This window comes from Cebus imitator, unplaced genomic scaffold, assembly GCF_001604975.1.
Source record: "Cebus imitator isolate Cc_AM_T3 unplaced genomic scaffold, Cebus_imitator-1.0 Scaffold365, whole genome shotgun sequence".
Taxonomy (NCBI): Eukaryota; Metazoa; Chordata; class Mammalia; order Primates; family Cebidae; genus Cebus; species Cebus imitator.
In genome coordinates this window covers 1,440,138-1,455,450 of record NW_016107680.1, presented here as the reverse complement: position 1 = coordinate 1,455,450, position 15,313 = coordinate 1,440,138, and the positions used below count along the sequence as shown (strand labels likewise).

General features: G+C 46.6%; 1 protein-coding gene across 4 annotated transcripts in view; it reads left to right on the top strand.

Moving 5' to 3' along the window:
* Positions 1-1,927: 1,927 nt before the first annotated feature.
* Positions 1,928-15,313, top strand: part of CCDC110 (coiled-coil domain containing 110) — a 23,899-nt gene continuing 10,513 nt past the window's right edge. Inside the window, exons 1-5 of one of the 4 annotated variants that reach the window (XM_017506915.2) lie at positions 1,928-2,025; positions 2,717-2,821; positions 11,660-11,715; positions 12,316-12,381; positions 14,262-14,372. In XM_017506915.2, the coding sequence (XP_017362404.1) occupies positions 2,016-2,025; positions 2,717-2,821; positions 11,660-11,715; positions 12,316-12,381; positions 14,262-14,372 (348 nt within the window). In that variant the 5' untranslated portion in view covers positions 1,928-2,015. Of the gene's footprint in view, positions 2,026-2,658; positions 2,822-2,942; positions 3,164-11,659; positions 11,716-12,315; positions 12,382-14,261; positions 14,373-15,313 lie in introns of those variants that run through there. The other 3 variants (XM_037730830.1, XM_037730829.1, XM_037730828.1) reach the window with 3 other exon arrangements.

Genomic DNA, 15,313 nt, shown 5'->3' with positions numbered 1-15,313 from the left:
TAACAGGCGACAAAAAAGAATAAGCTCTCCACTACGGAAAGGGTTCCCGGAAAAATGGGTTGCCAATTTGCCAAGAAATGCAGGCCTTTTATAGATGAGCTATTAGGGAGGCAGTCTGATCTACATGGGGTGTGAAAAACCAGTTAGGACCAGGTGTGCCATCTGCATAGGGCAGGAATCTCTAGCAGCCTCCACCCCAATCTTTTATTATGCAGATGGTTCTCTGCCTGAGCCTTTCCATTTTGCCCATTTCTTTCTTACTGTACACGTGCTAACAAAAAAGGGAAGATGGAGCTTCCATAGTGGACATGCCTGGCTCCCAGGTAGCCCTTTTCTATCGGCACAGCTGCCGGCATCCCCCCCCCACTTCCACCCTACGCGCCTTCGTGTGCAGGCTTCCAGCTTCCTGATCTATCTTTGCAAGGTTTGCAGCCTTTCAGGCTGCTCTTTTTTAGGAAAAAAAAAAAAAAAAAAAGATTTCTTAGGCTGCTTTTTGTTAGAAGTTCCGCTGAAGTTTTGCCTTATCTGCCTAAATTTCTTTCTATCTCCTGAATCATCAATATCAATCAGCAATGGAGAGCATAAGTTCTCAAAATTATAATTTATTTAAATTGTCTACAATGCCACAAGAAAGTCAAATCTTCTAGAGCTCTTTTTTCCTTTTCTTTTCTTTTTTTTTTTCTCTGAGACAGAGTCTGGCTCTGTCCTCCAGGCAGGAGTGCAGTGGCACGATGTCGGCTTACTGCAGATTCTGCCTCCTGGGCTCAAGCGATTCTCCTGCCTCAGCCTCCCAGGTAGCTGGGATTACAGGTGGACGCCACCATACCCGGTTAATTTTTGTATTTTTAGTAGGGACAGTGTTTCGCCATATTGGCCAGGCTGGTCTCGGACTCCTGACCTCAGGTGATCCGCCCACCTCGGCCTCCCAAAGTGCTCCGATTACAGGCGTGAACCACCGCGCCCGGCCTAGAGCCCATTTCCATAGGAAACAAGAAATTAGAGGAAGTAAGCACATAAGGATCAAGGATTTTATCTGTTATATAGCAAATTATTATATCCTGATGATTGTGATTTTAAATTTTAATATTCTATGTGTAATGGTTTACTACAAAATAAACAACATATACTCGTTTAAAACTTTAAAGAGCACCATTCTCTGACGAGCAGGATTAGCTGCGCGCACCCAGTCCTTAGTTAAGGGAGGTCAGGTTTCCCACGAAGGCAACTTCAATCTTTTGCACGTGATTGATTCACCAGGTGCGTAAAAGTTAACATGTTTAGACACATGAAGACCACCGTCGCTTCCGACGGCTTTAATGAGCATATTTTAACACATTTGTAAGTAAAGTTCATTACTGGAAAATAGGTGTCTTCTTTTCATCGCAGCAAACAAGTCCTTTCACAATATTGGTCCTAGGCCGAATAAACCCTCAAACGCTGACACTCCTCTGAGAGATGCGCTGAAACGAGAGGACTAAGAACCAGCGAGGAAGTGGAGATGCGGGAAGGCAAAGGGGGAGCTCTCGGGTGTGTGCCCGTTCCCAGAGCGGTCTCCTTCTCCGCACCGCTTAGGTTCAGCGGGTACTGGTACAAGTCTAAGTGTGAGCAAGCCCGCGTCCTGGACAGCCGCGCAGGTGCGGGGAGGCGCCCAGGTGGGCTGTCTCTGAGTGTGGGCAAGCCCGCGTCCGGGATAGGCGCGCAGGGGCGGGGAGGCGCCCAGGTGGGCTGTCTCTGAGTGTGAGCAAGCCCGAGTCCTGGATAGGCGCGCAGGTGCGGGGAGGCGCCCAGGTGGGCTGTCCCAGGCCAGATTCCCAGGAAAGCTCTCGGGGGAGCGTCCGGAGTGACGAGGGACCCACCAGGACCCCACCAGGGGCCCCAGCCGAGCGCGCGCCGCCGAGGGTGGGGGCGGGGCCAGCGCTCCGGCCACCCGGTTACCCGGCAACAGGATGCCGGGCGCGGGGCGGCGGGGCGGGTGCGTGCGGTGGCGGTTGCGAGAGAGACCCTGAGCCGCGGCGATGAGCCCGGGTAAGAGTTGGGCGGGGCCGGGCTCCTGGGAAAGCCGCGGGAACCGAGGGCAACTGAAGCGCTTTCAGCGGGCGGCTCCCTGCACCCCAAGCCCGGGACTTCTCGGGTCCGCCCTTTCGCAATCACCACACATCTCCAGCTCTGCCCTAGGGCGGAGCACCCGCTGCGGCCGCCGCGCCCGTTGTGCTTCCCGGCTAGCTGCGCCATCTGCCGCCGCTTCCCGCCCGGCGCACCCTCGGGTGGCCGCTTGCTGAAAGCGCCGCGCCCCGCCCCCGGCCCGGCCTGGCTCCGTCCCTCCGCCCCTTCCCTCTGCCCCGCCCCCGCCTGCAGCCCTGACCCCGCCCCATCGCTCCGCCCCCTCCAGCCTTCAGCCCCGCCCCGTCTTAGTATCCTCCGCCCCGTCCCAGCCTTCACTCCCGCCCCTGGCCCATCATCCGCCCCGCCCCATTCCTCTGCCCCCGCCCCATCCCAGCCCTCAGCCACGCCCCCTCCTTCAGCCTCGCCTCATCCTAATCACTCCGCCCCGCCCCAGCCTTCAGCTCTGACTCCGCCCCATTCCTCTGCCCCCACCAGCCCCGCCCAATTTCTCCGCCCCGCCCCAGCCCTCAGCCCCGCCCCGCCCCAACCCTCCGCCCCCAGCACCGCCCCGCCGCGTCCCGCGACCCAGCTGACAGGCGCCGTTCTGTTACAGAAAAGCAGCCTCAGGAAGAGAATGAAGTTGACTCCGTTCTCCTTTCAGCGTCCAAGATCCTAAATTCCGCGGAGGGGGTGAAGGAAAGTGTCGGCAGTGACACAGGTAAAATCGCCAGTTCTTAAAAGGCTGCTCTAACGGCACCCGGGCAGCAGCCCCGGCGTGCGCCCCCTGGCGGGCTTCCCACTGACAGCAGCCACCGCGGCACACGCGCCCTGTGCCAGTGCAGTTCTAAGCACGTGACGGGCCAACGCTTTCATTCTCACAACACGTATACCAAGTAGGTGCTATCACCATCCCCATTTTGCAGGTGAGGAAACGGGCACAGAGAGATTAACTCCCTAAGGTCACACAGGCAGCAAGGAACGGAGCGGGCATTCGGCAGGGCGGCTCCGGGCTCCCTGTCTTCACCACCGCGCTATGCTACGCTGCTTTTCTGAACGCCAAGTTAGAACCGTGGCGTTTTTTGGACAGACACGAAAATGATATGCAGTCAGCCCTCGGTATCTGGGAGTTCCGCATCCTTGGATTAAAACAACCACAGATGGAAAATATTCAGGGGGAAAAATTAAAAGTAACAGTACCACAATTTTTTAAATGCAAATTTTGAAACAGTGTAACAACTATTTAATAGCGTTTACATTGTATAAAGTATTACAGGTAATTGAGAGATGATTTAAAGTATACAGCAGGATGTGCCTAGAACCTATGCAAATAATACCCAATTTTGTATTAGGGACTTAAGCATCTGCAGATTTTGCTATCGTCAGAGGCTCTGGAACCAATCCCTTGTGGATATCCAGGGAGGTGTGTATACCTTTTCTAAAGAACTACTTTTTACAGTATTTGTGGACTATTGTATGGGGAGAATGTTTGAAATAGCCACATAGCTAAAGCTTTCCAGTTCCACATAAACTATGAATAAGATGGGGATACCCAGCTAGGGGACTCTAAGGACATTGAAAGTGGAGTCTCACCTCCTGGAGAGAAGCCCTAGGCGACTACACGCCTCTCAGAGAAGCCAGCTGTGAGGTGACATGCTGAGGAAGGAGCAGAGCACAGGGCAGAAGTGTCTAGACTGATGGGCCACGCACTGACCCCCAGTTGCCCCTCTGTAGGATATGGGTTATCCTGATGCCATAGTGCTGAACCACAAGAGGCCTGAGGTTGGGACAGGATTTCTGCACCTCCACCATCCAACATCTTCACCAAAAGCCTGTAGGGACCTGGAAAGAAGAGACTAGAGCAGCCACAACTCCGTAGACAGAAGACACGTGGATGCCCAGGCACCCCCAGCATGAGCAACGTCCCAGTGGAGGCCAGCAGGACAGGCACCAGCCAGTCCCCTCTCTGCCCTCCTGTCCCCATCCATGAGATCTGCAGGTTTCCAACCAGAAGGGGCAAAGGCGGCTCCTGAACGCGAAAGAAAGAGTCCTCACAGAGAGTTGAGACATTTAGGCAGCTCCATATTTCCCTCAAAGAGAGCATGTAAGATCAGAAGAAATGAAAGTACCTTAGTTTAGCAAGATCATATGTTTTCTAACATGAATGAGACTTTGGGTTCTGGAGAAACATGCCAACATTTATAGAAAATAGTTACATGCAGAATAGCACACGTACTGAAGAGTTAACGTCTTTCTTGCCAGAACACAGTGGTTACAGGTGTGGGCTTGACGCAGGACGGGTTCTCAATAAACACCAGTTGTTAGGGGCCACCCAGCAATTCCCTGCCCACAACTACAGGCAAAATTAGGAGGTATGGCTGGCGCCTTCCCTCTATTTTCCTGTCTATGTTTCATGTCACCAAGTGATGCATTCCCCAAAATAATGACCTGATTTGCATAACTATTGCCAGGTTACAAAGAGTTTTAGAATATTCCCACGGTCTCTATGGTTTCAGAACCAGTAGTTAACCTAATTAACCTTTACTGGAATGGGTTTGAGTGAGACTTTTGCATTTTTGTGAGGTTTGTGAGGATGTCCAGGGTGTTGTTCCCAGCACCCTGTTCTACCCGAGCCTTCATTCATTCGTTCGTTTTGTAGGGAACCAGCTCCCACATCACCCGTGGGTACCCCAAGTTCAATGGCGACAAAGGAATGAGAAAAAGACAGATTAAGAATGCAAAAAGTGGGACCAGGGGGCCGTCACTTGCACTGGGGGCAGTGAAGGCCTTGAGCTCTGATCTCCCACAGTATTTATTGGTTACAATCGCTTTGATCTGCAGGGTAGGCGGTGGAGTGATCGTGGGGAGAGGCTGTTGTGATGGTGGGGTGAATCAGTGAGCCGGAAGTGAATCAGTGGCTGGAACTGGTGTGTCATTCTAAAGATTGGTAACAGTGGCCGTTTGGGAGTTTCACAAATCAAGAACACGTGGTTATCTTCAGCCTCTTATCTATGTGCAGCTGGTGGAATGTGGGCCTTACAAGAAGCCTACAAGTCTGGTTACATCCTTAGTGCTACGAAGGGGTTTTACGTCCTTGAGCTCAATGTCTATGGTAACAGAGCCGGGGTCACCCTGCACGGGAACATGAGGCGTGGAGTTTGCCTCCCCAGAGGCCTCCCGCAGTTTGCCATGGTTTGTTGTTCCCAGTTTGTATGTTACTCATAACCAATTTATGTAGGCCCTCTGTAAGCCCTTTCTCCTTTGCTGCTTCCCCCAACACATTTGTGGAGCATATTCTTTTGAGCACCTGCTAAGTTTCAAGTGCTGTTCTAGGGACCCAACAGTGAACAAGACGTGCAAGATTCCCTACCCACGTGGAGTTTACCTTCTAGTGAGGGAACAGACAGACAAAGGATATTGTGTGTAAGCGGGGAATAAATCCTATGGAGAAAATAAGGCTGAGAAGAAGCGGAGGAATATTTGGAGTGGCAGAGGTGGGTGGGAAGTGTGTAATTTTAAACAGGGGGGTGGGAGAAGGCCTCACTCAGCAGGTCACATCTGAGCCAAGACCAGAAGGAGGTAAAGAAGCAATCAGTGGCCAGGCGTGGTCACTGATCCCTGTAATCCCAGCACTTTGGGAGGCCAAGGCAGGCAGGTCATGAGGTCAGGAGATGGAGTCCATCCTGACCAACATGGTGAAACCCTATCTCTACTAAAAATACAAAAATTAACTGGGCGTGATGACGCATGCCTGTAGTGCCAGCTACTCGGGAGGCTGAGGCAGGAGAATAGCTTGAACCAGGGAGTCAGAAGTTGCAGTGAGCTGAGATCACACCACTGCACTCCAGCCTGGTGACAGAGCGAGACCCTGTCTAAAAAAAAAAAAACAATCAGTGCAGATTCCTAGGGAAAGAGCATTGCAGGCAGAGAGAATGGCAGCTGCAAAGACCCTGGCGTGGGAGCATGGCTGGTTTGATTGAGAAACAGCTCTCGTAAATGGAGCAGAACAAGCAGGGAAGCGTAGGAGGGAGGAGCCAGGAGGCGGCTTTGTAGTTCCAGGGATGAATTTGAGATTTCTTCTGAGAAAACTGAGAAGCACTGGAGAATTTTGAGAAGGCTTCTCTCCCCTCCATCTTGACTAGAAATTTTGAATTTACCAAATTATCATCATATCGCCTCTGCAGTAATGAGTTAGTGTCTCTTGAGCATTCACTAAGGCCATATACCTCCACATGGGCTTTACCTACAAACTGGACACTTGCCTAGAGTTATCCCCTCACTGTGAGTGTGTGGTAAAGCTAGGATTCAAATCTGGGCAGCATGCAACCTGCTCTATAGCTCCTTGCATAACGACTGTGACAAAGCCTCATGCAGAGGGTGCCACACCTCACAAGGCTTTGTAAGACAGGGACATCTGGGAATGAACTTGAATTGTCATAGCAGAACTCAGTATTAGAACCTGTGGCCAGGCACGGTGGCTCACACCTGTAATCCCACATTTTGGGAGGCCAAGGCAGGAGGATCACCTGAGGTCAGGAGTTTGAGACCAGCCTGGCCAACATGGTAAGACCATGTCTCTACTAAAAATACAAAAATTAGCTGGGCATGGTGGTGCATGCCTGTAGTCCCAGCTACTCAGGAAGCTGATGCAGGAGAACACTTGAACCTGGGAGGCAGAAGTTGCAATGAGAAGAACCAAAGAATGACAAAGAGAACCTGGAATTCTATGTAGAATCGTGACCATGTTGCATTTGCAGAAATTTGTTCCTCTTGCTCTATTTGTTGCAGGTATGCAGATGTCAGTTTTTGTGTACATTGCATACAATATTTTTTGCGGGCTCAGAATAAGAATTACCTCAAAAGTCATCCCATTGATAACTATCTTGTTTTTCACGTTTGACACAAATATGAAGCCGCTGGAAAACTTAAGTTGAATGTAAGATGAGTACTATTCCTTACATTCCCAATAAACTCTAATCTTGGTGGGTGGGAACCTGTCTTCCGCTTTGTTTATATACCTCCCAGTGTTGTACATCTAGCAGGGACTTGGTAAATGGTGAACTGTGTGTTTTATCTCCTGGGTTCTTTGACATTTTCCCTTCCAATTCTAGAATCACATAATTCTGTGTGACTACATTTTGCTGAGTTTCAAAATTACCTTTCCTTTGGGAATAAGGAGCAGCTGATGTCTCTGAAACTCATAAGAAAAACAGAAAGTTATGTAGCTTTTAAAAATAGATGACTCCAACTCCCTGCCTACTTTCTGCCTGCACAGAATCATTTGAACATTGCTGGAGAAAAACACTCACTTTTGAGTCATACCATGAATCTAAAATGAGCCCTCAGTGCTATTGGGAAAACTTACTTTATTTCCACAGCAAATTCTTTTTCAAATCCTCTGCAAGGAAGTGATTTCACTCTTCCTGTTCTCAAGTCTTGAACACCTTTCTCCCTGGCCTCTCCAGTCATAACACGGTCCCCCACTATGTGAAAAAATTAGAAGTAGTCAGACCCAAACTCCTTTATTCTCAACCTTCACATTTGTGAAACCACGTGCCTGGGTACCCACATTCTAAGCCTTCTCCCATTTCAACAGAAGAATTGTCCTTCATCAATCAAATGTTATTTCCTTTGGATCTCATCTCTTCTGGAATTCTCAAGTACCCAGCTTCTGTAATTAGCTTCCCTCATTGTCCAGAATTATTGCTTTTCTCCCTTTCTGCTATGTGATTCCAGCGGCAAACAAGCATGTTAGACTGTCCTGTGGTTTCTTTTAAAAAAATCCTTCTCTTAGCCAGGTGTGGTGGCACACGCCTGTGGTCCCCACTACTCTGGAGGCTGATGTGGGAGTGCGACCAGGTTTGGGGGTGCTGGGGAGGCACAGCTCCCCAGAGAGGATGTTATAGGTTCTTGGTCTCCCACTCTCAAGAGTAAGAGGGGACCACAGCACACTGCACCCGTAAAGTAAATACCAGACCAAAAAAGAGTTTGCAGAAAGGGATTTATTTAGGTAGAGAAAGAGAAAAAGGAGAAGGGAGAAAACTGAGAGAGAGAAAGAGCATGGAAGGGGGTCCAAACATGGAGTCCAAAGGGCTGTGGAGGAAAGGGGCTTTTAACCCGGGAGGAATTCCTCCCTCTCCAAGCCTCCTGGCCAATGAAAGGAGTTCCTTAGAACTTCCGCTGGAGTGATTGACTTTTGACCCTTTCCCATGCACGCCAAAATTAAAACAGAGACTGTTAAATCTCCCGGATGGAGAGGCATGGGAATGGGGCGTGGCGCCGGAAGTTCTTGCCCTTAAAACTACGCCCCCTTGTGGGCCGGGGAAGAGAACACATTCCCTCAGGAGGATCGCTTGAGCCTGGGAGGTGGAGGTTGCAGTGAGCCAAGATCATGCCACTGCACTCCAGCCTGGGCAACAGAGGGAGACCCCATCTCAAAAAAAGAAATAACAATCCCTCTTGACCGTCACATCTCTTCCAGGATGCACCCTCGTCCCTTCCACAGTAAAACTAGAAGGAGCTACCTGTCCTCTATGCCCACCAAGCTCCACATTCCATTCTCTCCTCAGGCACTCCCTTCCAGCTTCTCTGCATGTTCTCCACGTGGCCGGCAGTGACATCCATGTTGAATGTTGTGTAGATTGCTGCTCCCATGAGCCATACACTGGTAGACCCACCTCACTGTTGGACATCTCTCCTTCGACGTTGAATAGACAACCTAGCCTTGATGTATCTAAAAATGCTTTTCTCCGAAAGCATGTTCCTACTCTGTTTTCCCTCAGAAAATTGTATCTCCACTCATCCATCTGCTCTCACCAATCAACCAGGAGTCATCCTTCATTCTTCTCTCCTGGCCCCAGCTAACCCTCCAGCAATGCTGCTGGCCTCATCTCCAAAGTATATTCTGAATCCACCTGCTTTTCTCCATCTCCCTGACCACCATTCTAGCCCAAGACATCGTCATCTCCACTTGCATTATTGCAATAGCCCTGCAGTTGCCTTCTCACCCCCGCCCTGTAATCCGTTATCATGTAGCAGAGTAACTCGTAAACTTTTCAATGAGATCAAATCATTCTCATGATGGAAACCTTCCAGTGTTCCCTATTTCATTTAAAGGAAAAGCTAACCTGCTCAGCTTGGCCTGGAGGCCCTGCTTAATCTAGTCCCTGTCTCCTGCTCCGATGTCTCCCCACCTTGTGCCCCTGTGAGTTCATTAAGCTGCTTAGTTACAGTGCAATCACGCTGTGGCCAAAAAAGGAAGAAGAGATGGAAGATGAAACATATATGTAGACAACGTGTATAAATCCCATTGCTTTCTTTAAAATCTTTTATTTACTGTATCCCTCTATCAAGTCTGTACATTTCTTTTGGTCCCATATGATTTGGTTTTAGCTAAAGGAATCCTACATTTAGCTTTGAACTTGCAAATCCTCCTGATGAAATCTGTACAGAAAAAGGAGGCTGTTGCTGTAGGTGTAGGAAGGAGACAGAATTTGGAAGTTACATCATTCAGAATAAAGCTGAAGGCTGAAAATATTTACGAGAATGATATCCTATCTTTGTGTTTAAATAAAGAGCTGTGTGGAAATTACAGTTATAGAACATCATAAAACTTCACAGTATAAAAACAATGTAACTAGCAAATATGAAAAGGAGGAGTCTGTATGAAGGAAATAGAATGCTCATTTTCTCATCTCGCTTGGCAGGGAGTAAGTCAACACTGAATATCAGAACTGTATATTATTGAAACAATAAAGATTTCAATCTGTTAATTATTTTTATTTTTATTTTCATTAGTTTACAGGGATCTCTTAGGAAACAGTGTCTTTCATGTAGTAAAAGAAAATCTGAATACTAGAAATAGCTTCCACTATTTGCAGTTTAAAAAAATTCTCTTAAATTCAAGTAAACATAGGTACTATTTATGTAAAATGCCATTTATGTGTAAAATAATCCCACTCTCTCCACATATCTGCATGGAAAGCGGACTGAAAGATGGCTACCTAAAATTAACAACAGTTAGTTTTGGGTGGTGGGATTCTAGTGATAAATTCTTTTTGATTTGCACTTTGGTCTAGTTAAGTTCACTAGAAGATGTTACTTTAGAGTCTGAACAACTTTGTGATTCCTTTTCGTAGTGGTCCCAGTCTTCCTTCAGTTCCTTATTTTTTAGTTGAACAGTTCAGGATACCAGGAGTTTAGCTGCCATTTTATTCCCACCAAGAGGCAAATCTAAGCAAGGTCCAGACAGCCTCACTCTCCCTCCCCGCCCTCTGACTGAAGGTGGGCTTCTTCAATAGCCAGGCAGCTTTGGGCTCCAAACCAGTGTTGCTTTTTTGGTGGTAAGGGCCACAGGGCAGAAGGGGTGCCTGTGCTTTGCAACCAACTTCTCTAACATCTGACAGACTGCCAACCCAAAGAAGAGTTGCTGACCTCTTTAAACACTTAGGGCAGAAATTATCAGCCTAAGAGAACCTTCAGTCACAGCTCTCATTTTATTTAGGGCTCAGAAAGCTTTTAATACACTTACAAAGCAGTAGCCTGACATTCAGACAAAGAGGATGTCAGGAAATTTGCAAACATTATATAGTCTCCCCCTGTTGCAGATCTATAACCTGTGCAGGAATGTGTCAAGCAAGTGACATTCTGCCTATTATCAAAAGAAGCTGGAGCACTTCTGTCTACTGTATCTTAGTATCAGAGTCACCAAAGAAAACTCAAAAGTCAGGCACTGGATGGAACCATGCTTTACTCACGTAGCGAAGAGACAGAGCAAGATCAGCCTCAGTAGTGGGTATTGGTTCCCCACGGCCAGAGGGCCCCTCCTGGGCTGTCTGCTGTCTATCTAGCAGGCGGCAGATAGAGTAGTGAGGTTGACCAGGCACCAGATGACGCACACGCTTAAACAGAACAAAAGCGTACACGCTGAGTCTGAAGCAGGGAGTGCTATCCCCACACACGGTAGCAAGTCAGCACAGGCTGTAAGGACTTTAGAAAGAGTCCTCTTGGTAAAGAAGTGTCCAGGCCCGGGCGCATTCATACATGGCCAAGAGGGGATCTAAAGAATGTATGTGAAACCGCCTTTCCCAAGGGAGGCAACATGTGGGTGTGTTGCTTAAGAGCAAGACAAAAATTATGCTGTTGATGCACCTTGGTTTCCGTAAGGGGGAAAAATGTCATATGGAAATTTCGTAGAAATTGAGGCCTATATACAACTTTGCCGAGGGCTTCCCATAACATGAGGATTATTCTTTTTTTTTAATGTAGTTTATATCCTAGAAACAAAGATATTTGATATTTGAGTTTTTGAGAGTTGTAAGTGTGGCGTTGCAAATTAATGTTGTACTCTAAAAGTAAAGACACTATTACAACCTCAAGTGGATATTTTAAGGCAAGTGAGAATTATCTCTTAAACTTATTATGGGGCTAGCATAGTGTCTATGTTCTCATTATCTCTGTCTCACTATCCAAGAAAGTTAGGAGACTGCTTTCTATTACAGGTATTAAAAAATAAAATTGGGAATTAAGTCATATGGTTTTTTTCAATTTTGCTTCTTAGAATATGGCTGCATATCAGAATCAGAAAATCAAATCCAACCACAATCAGCATTGAAAGTGAGTCTGTATTTCATTTTATTATCTCCAAAATCCTGGTAAAGGCTGATCTTTTTCAGAATAAATATTCCCTAAATGCATAAATGGGTTTTTCCACTTTCTTTTCTTTTTCTTTTTTTTTTTTTTTTTGACGGGGTTGCCCAGGCTGGAGTGCAATGGCGCGATCTCGGCTCACCGCAACCTCCGCCTCCTGGGTTCAGGCAATTCTCCTGCCTCAGCCTCCTGAGTAGCTGGGATTACAGGCACGCACCACCATGCCCAGCTGATTTTTTTTTTTTTTTTGTATTTTTAGTAGAGATGGGGTTTCACCATGTTGACCAGGATGGTCTCGATCTCTTGACCTCGTGATCCACCCGCCTCGGCCTCCCAAAGTGCTGGGATTACAGGCTTGAGCCACCGTGCCAGGCCTCACTTTATTCTCACAAAGATCTTCAGGAAAGCACATTAGGGAGTTAGCAAAATGACTAAAGATGTGAACCACCTGACCCTCATGGGATCCTTTCAAGTAATAGGCAACTTTGGGAGACATGAAATCATAACAATTCAAGAATATGTTTACCCACCTAAAAATATTCAATTTAATGCTTCACTTTTGTATAGGTCCTTCAGCATCAGTTGGAATCATTTCAGGCTTTGAGAATGCAGACTTTGCAGAATGTTAGCATGGTACGTTTCTTTTACTCTACATATGAAATATCTAACCTAGAAGTATCATCTCATCTTCTAAGCTGATGTCACTAGCCAATGGATTAGCTGACTCAGAATTTAACATAATAGAGGGCACAATATATTCTAGGCTCAAAATTTATTTTAAGGAAACTACATGCTTCTCTCTGTTACACTTGTGTTTGCAAACAAGCCAAAAGACATAGTACTCGCTGATTTTTTAAATACACATTTAGAGTCTATATACAGATTACAAATAGGGACCCTCATGACAAGTGACATAAAATCTAATTCAAACTGGCTTAGAGAAAAAATATACTTTAACAGCTCAAGCAAATGAAAGTCCTGGAAAGAGCTCACTTCAGGACGGCTGAGTCCCCGTGATCAGGTCTTGAGTTGCCGGAACAGGTCTCTATCCTGATTCTGCTTCCCACAGTAGGGGATTCTCAGACTTCCTGTGGTGGCAGAATATCTGCTAGAAGCTCCAGTTCTTTCTCCTTCCAAATTCAAGTCAAAGAAGAAAGTACACTTTGCTTGGAGATGGAGTCTCACTTTTGTCACCCAAGCTGGAATGCAGGGGTGCGATCTTGGCTCACTGCAACCTCTGCCTCCTGGGTTCAAGCAATGCTCCTGCCTCAGCCTCCTGTGTAGCTGGGATTACAGGTGCTCGCCACAATGCCTAGCTAATTTTTGTGTTTTTAGTAGAGACAGGGTTTTACCACATTGGCCAGACTGGTCTTGAACTCCCAACTTTAAGTGATCTGCCCACCTCGGCCTCCCAAAGCGCTGGGATTATAGGCGTGAGCCACCGCACCCAGCTACACTTTGCTCTTAATAGTTTAGACTGAGGTTCCCGGCCTGATTCAGATTGTCCCCCACTGGGTCACATGCAGTGCTTGAACCAATCACTGTCAGGTAGCTGCTGTTTCTTGACTGGTTAGCACTCGGTTGGGTGGCCCTGGGAGTTAGAGGCAGAATCAATACTATTATAAGCACGCTTCATCCAGAAGAAATAAGAAGTATAAACAGAAGGCTAGAGTGTGGATATTGGGGGTACATAACACACACGTATTCTCTAAAGACCCAATATAAACTTCATCCCAATGTTTCTTCACTAAAAGCACCTGCAAGGAAATGAGAAGGGGAGGTAACTCCTAAGGGTGACAGAATAGATTCCAAAGGTCTCTTATTAAACAATGAAAAAATCAGACATCTCAAATCATTTGAATATAGTTCATAAAACTTTGTTTTACTAGGCTGGGAGTGGTGGCACACGCCTGTAATCCCAGCACGTTGGGAGGCTGAGGCAGGCGGAATGCCTGAGCTCAGGAGTTCGCGACCAGCCTGGGCAACACGGTGAAACCCCATCTCTACTAAAATACAAAAAATTAGCCAGGCATGGCGGCATGAGCCTGTACTCCCAGCTGCTTGGGAGGCTGAGGCAGGAGAATTGCCTGAACCCAGGAGGCGGAAGTTGCAGTGAGCCGAGATTGCACTACTGAACTCCAGTCTGGGAGACAGAGAGAAACTCCATCTCAAGCAAAAATAAATAAATAAAAACTTTGTTTTACTAAATTGTTTCTGATTTTATAACAATAAATGCATAATTTTCTTGAAGATTAATGATAGAGATTACAATAAATTAAGTAGCTTTTATTTCTATGTGATGGGAAAGAATTTTTATGGGCAGGAAATTTAAATTACATTTTAATTACAATGTCTATTATTTTAATTACAATGTCTATTATTACAATGTCTTTTAATTACAATGTCTATTATTACAATGTCTATTATTTAATCTTTTAATTACGTCTATTATTCCTGTACGTTCAGAAGTTTACAAATCTGAAATCAAATTTTTCTCAATTTGTCTTTTAAAGGTACAGTCGGAAATCAGTGAAATATTGAATAAAAGTATTATTGAAGTAGAAAACCCACAGTTCAGCTCAGAAAAAAATCTAGTGTTTGGCACGCACATCGAAAAGGATTTGGTATGTCATTCTGCAGAAATGATTTCTATATGTAGGTACCGCAAAATGTGACTACCGTCAGTTTATCTGCACTTTACATGATCCCCCTTTTTACAGGAAAATGGACCATCAGAGACGAAAATAAGGAAACCCCAGTCCTGAAAACCTTAAAAGATGTGTGTTTACTTTGTACTTTTGCAATTTTCCCATTTCCCTTAAGAGTCTGTGCAGGACATTTGACATTTGTTCAGATCCTGAAAGATTCCCAAGTAAACTCAAATACTAGGCAGTTTTTATAGCCAATCTATTCACTTAGGATTGGCCTAGGTGTGAGGTAAATTCCCTAGAAAAGCTCCAAACCAGAGTTACCATCTCTGTGTCCACAGATTCAAATTCACACTTCCAGGATAGTCACAGTCCTAAAATCATCTGAAACTAGGAATTGCCCAGAATTGGAAACATTCGTTTTCCCAAAACTCCCATTTGACCTGTTGGTTCTATCTTCCCCACCTACTTCTGATGGCCTCTTGAAGGACGCTAAATGTCTACACTTCTGAAATTGAGGGAATGGCCCATGTATTTCACCCCTAAGGAAATAAGAGCAAGTTCTAAGCAAATTGTGAAGACCAGAGTTACAGACCTCAAAACAACTGTTGAAGGAAATCAGTCATACTCGTTACGCTCCTTTGCTGTGGAAACAGATAAAATGCTTGTTTAGAGCCGGGCGCGGTGGCTCAAGCCTGTAATCCCAGCACTTTGGGAGGCCGAGGCGGGTGGATCACGAGGTCAAGAGATCGAGACCACCCTGGTCAACATGGTGAAACCCCGTCTCTACTAAAACTACAAAAAAATTAGCTGGGCATGGTGGCGCGTGCCTGTAATCCCAGCTACTCAGGAGGCTGAGGCAGGAGAATTGCCTGAACCCAGGAGGCGGAGGTTGCGGTGAGCCGAGATCGCGCCAT